Here is a 4,526-nt window from a genome sequence, read left to right as displayed (position 1 = left end):
AAACACACAACGCAGTCCAAAACAAAGTTGTGCTGTGTGCAGGCTCTTTCCAGGCGCTCTGACTAAAGATCTTTTTGAGTTCTAATCATCTGTTATAAAACCCACATGCAGATGAAATAATATATATATATATATATATATATATATATATAATATATATATATATATATCTATATATTTGTATATATATATATATATATATATATATATACAGTAAGCTTAATTTTATTAAGTACGAACAAGAAACAATACATCCTAATATTTTTCATAATTTCTACATCTCTCATGAAGAAGATATAAGGCGACCTCCAGGGAAGTTTTACTTTTATGTGTAAATAAGGTCGTGTCCTTGCAGCAGATCACAGTACGAATATATTTAATTGTCTTTAAATTATTTGGGAAACAAAACACACACACACACACGCGCGCGCGCGCGAGCGCGCGCACACGCACACACACACAATTGAATGAATTAAATCCGAGGGGTCACTTCACTAAACTAACAGCTCGGGTGTAAAATATCGCGAGCCTGTTTTCAAGTCTGCAAGAAATGAGGCGTAACTTTAACTCTCATAAAATGACAATTTATTAAACAAACAAACAAATCCTTCAGAATATTTTTTTCAACAAATGAAGATTCTTTGAAATAGTACGGCGATATACACGTTCCTTTTTCTTACTTTTATAATGGAACAATTGTTTAGGACACTTAAGGCAGTTCAATTTAGAAACACTTTTTTTGGTGTTTGGTCCATAATATCCGGCTACAGTTTAGAAATAAATTACTATATGCATTTTACACGTCCATGAAAAGTGACATATATTTAACACATCACATAAAGCCACAAAAGCAAAGGGAGACTTACGTGTTATTTGCAGTAACACTGTTCTTTAGAAAGATCAAGTCTTTTTTTGTTTTCTTTTCTGTTTCATATTAGTCCATGTGGGAGTGAGGGAGGCAAGGAAGGGCAACAACGCTGGATTTAACTGAACGAGTTCAAACACCGTGAGGGGGAAATACTGACCCTGTTTTTGGGCTGTTTTTGTTTTGTTGGTCAGAACTTGCTGCAGTCGTACACGAATGCTCCCGATGTGCGATAGATGGATTGGCTTGGTGGGAATGACATCTGACAGCTGCTATTCCCATTCACAGGTGAATTATTCAAGCCAATTCTTTGGGATTCAAACATCTCTCTGACCGCATGGAAGTTCTGCTGTTGTGCTGGGTAAGCTGCACCCAGATGGCCCAGGTCCCCGGCCTGGTTGAGGTACCATGAGGTCAACCTTCCTTGGTGGGGATGGTGGCTTTCCTGCCCAGAGTTTATATTACCGTGGGTCAGGGAGGATGAGGTGGTTGTGACTGAGTAATCTGGCAACGTTTCGTCCACGGTGGTGCTCGGTGCCAAATGGCTAGATCTGTCCCCAGCGTAAAGGCTCATGGCTTGCATGTTACAATGATAAGTTGCATTGGAGGTAGTGGAGATGGAGTTTTGGTTACAGGGTGAACTATAGACAGATGTCTGACTTGGAGAATAGTTTAAGGACAAAGACGGTGTTATACCTGTCCTGGTGGAGGCGGTGAGGCTGGAGTTGAGCTCAGTGGCCCCTTGTGGAGATCCCCGGAGGGAGGTCATGATATTGTCTACGCTGAAGCCCTGCGTCGAGGCCTGGCCGTGATGTTGGTGGTGCTCGGTACTGTCCATACCAATGGACCTATTGGAGGGGATGCTGTGGGGGCTCCCGCTGGACATGCTGCTACTGTCTGGACTCTCGATTTTGCGAACGGAGCTCAAGGAAGGCGACTCGGCCTGTGGTGGCGTGACCGCCCCGTTCTCGGTTTTTATATCCTGGATCCTCACAGGCTGGGAGCCCTGCACCGGCTGCTCCTGCTCCCGGCCCTGTTGCCTCGGCGGTATCTCCTTCTGCAGCCGCTCTTCTTTCTCTTTTAGTGCGTCCTTCTTTTTGAAACGCCGTCTCCTTCTCAAGAAGCTCCCGTTCTCAAACATGTTGTAAGAGTCTGGGTCCAAGGTCCAGTAGCTGCCTTTACCAGGCTTTTTATCATCACGGGGCACTTTCACAAAACACTCATTCAGAGACAGATTGTGTCTGATACTGTTCTGCCAGCCCTGCTTGTTGTCTCGGTAAAATGGAAACCTTTCCATGATAAACTGGTAAATCCCATTCAGGGTCACCTTTTTGTCAGGCGAGTTTTGGATAGCCATAGTGATGAGCGCAATGTAACTGTAAGGGGGTTTGACCATATCCTTGGGCTGAGGCTGGGGTGTGTAGGGTCCATACGCCCGGGCCATGCTGGCAGGGTACTGGTCATGAGCCGCGTGAGAGTACATGTTCATAGGTGCTGGCATCCCCGTGTATCCCCCAGTGGCTGCGGCCCGATAGTAGCTCGGGTCGCTGCTGATGTACGGCACGACGCCCAGTGAGTTGGGACTGGAGACGGAGTAGCGAGCCTGCATGTCTTCACTTTGATCCGGCAAAAATAAAGCTCCAAAAAACGCAGAATGAGTGCTCCTCTTCTAACTCCTTTGGAGATAGTGGCGCTCAAATCACAAGACTTCGTTCCTCACTTAAAAAAAAAAGCAAAAGAGGGAAAAGTCTTAACCGCAGTGCAACTTGTTGTGTTTAAGCTGTCCCCATCCTTGTGTCCCAATGAAACGCACACTGAAAAACTTCTGAACTTCGGACATCCGTCACTACAGAGGACTTTTGCGCAGTTAAATTCTTTCCTCCTTTTTTGCTGCCAGGGAAGCTCCGCCTACAAAAGCGCAGGAGCTGTCCAATGGGATGTCCGGGCGTGCAAAGGGAGCAGAAAGCTGCTGGCCAAACTCAGGGATTTTAGAAAGACAAAAAAAAAAAAAAAAAAGAAAGAAACCTAGGAGGTGTCGCTAACTCCCAGTCCGCTCCAGCCAAAGCTTCGGACACGACAGAGCAACATGTACACAGTCAGCTCATGGAGTTCATTTCCCCGCACTCTGTGTTAAGATCAGACGTGGTCTACAAGACATTTAATTAAGCTGAAATGGCACAAACATGGTATTTATATTTCAAATGTAGAAGTGCAGTAACTGTCCGCTATTTTCAGTGCCAAAATATTTCTGATCCCTTTAAAACAATCACATTGTATTTAATTTACATTTTCTCCTACGGTCATTGCTCTGAAAAATAGGTTATTTCATTGCAATATTTCCTTTTTGTTTTTGCAGAAAAGGCGCTGACACCAGCGAACCAAATGGTGCAATTTAACATCTTTAAAGTGCATTTGATTGGTTAAAAACATTCAACACCAGCAGTAGGTCAGTGTGAGATCAAAGCGGGAGAGAACCTCACAGTGCTGGCAGTGGGCGTTAAGTGCGACCTCATTACAGCGAGAATCAGAGACAATTTGGGCTTCAGGTGACTAGAGTTGTGAAAGTTTATTCAGGGAGAGCATTTAGGACCGGGAACCAAATGGGACGACACCTTCCATGTGTGGCTTTTCATCAAAAATATCTGAATATTTGTTGCGCGGTGATGGTGAAAGCTCATCTGGAAATTATTATCCTAAAGAAAACTGGACTGTAGAGAATAATTTTAGCATCAGCAAACAATTATTTACACGCACAGTTCTTCCGTTTCTTTACCCAGATTTAATTCTTTGTGTAATTAAAAAAAACTCTAATGAGTTCATAATGTAAAAGGTCTGAAGCGCAAATCAGATAAATAAGACATTTTGACCAAATATAAAAAAAAACAGTTCAATAAGTCGACCCTGAAGGGCCATAGATGTCCCCTAACTGTCAAGAGCGACGGTGCATGAAATTGTTAATGATCATTTTGAGACAAGGTTACAGTCCCAATATCGCTGTAATCCTTCGCAGGTCGTCTTAATTAAATATCCGTGCAGTGGCCTGGTTTCTCCTTACATGGACCCGGGCATGAACTTTTTCCACCGCCCTGGGCTGTTTACACAATTCACGACGGGCCTTTTACTTAATACCACGGCCTGCTCACCCACTCCTCCCTAACCCTTTATTTAAAAAAAGAATGAAAGAAAAGAATTCACGGCTGGATCACAGTGAAAAACATGACATAGTGTCAAATCAATAAACACAACTTCAGGCGCTTTATGTGTGTCTTTTCTCGAACCAGTGTCAGTACAAGTAATGGAGATGTTATTCTCAATAAAATATATATATTCCTGATATAATTTGTTTAAAAATTACATTTGCCGTCAGTTTATCATATTTGTGTGTTTATGTTGATCATCACTTTCTGTCTTTCGCCTTCATAATTACTAATAACATTATACTAAGGGCCGAAATCATAGCAAACCACATAAAGAAAATATAAACAAATATAATGGCAACAGCCTAAAAGTGTGAATTTTGAATGAACTAACTATATTGTAAGCTGTATCGTTTTGCTAAACAACCGATGTTTCAAAACACAAATACAATACTGTGAATATGAAAAAATATATATAACAAACTTGAATTTTTAGTGGAGTGTAAAAAAAAGACGGGGGGGGG

The 4,526-nt window shown here is 42.4% G+C and overlaps 1 protein-coding gene across 1 annotated transcript; it reads right to left on the bottom strand.

Moving 5' to 3' along the window:
- Positions 1-562: 562 nt before the first annotated feature.
- foxc1a (forkhead box C1a) lies at positions 563-2,739 on the bottom strand. Its single transcript, XM_005912665.3, has one exon. The coding sequence runs from the start codon at positions 2,472-2,474 to the stop codon at positions 1,056-1,058; it is 1,419 nt and encodes a 472-aa protein (XP_005912727.1). The 5' UTR covers positions 2,475-2,739; the 3' UTR covers positions 563-1,055.
- Positions 2,740-4,526: the final 1,787 nt, after the last annotated feature.

Source organism: Haplochromis burtoni, unplaced genomic scaffold (assembly GCF_018398535.1).
Source record: "Haplochromis burtoni strain Fernald_Lab_line unplaced genomic scaffold, NCSU_Asbu1 Contig_3, whole genome shotgun sequence".
NCBI lineage: Eukaryota > Metazoa > Chordata > Actinopteri > Cichliformes > Cichlidae > Haplochromis > Haplochromis burtoni.
The sequence above is the reverse complement of the archived record's forward strand: the minus strand, read 5'-3'. Positions and strand labels throughout refer to the sequence as shown.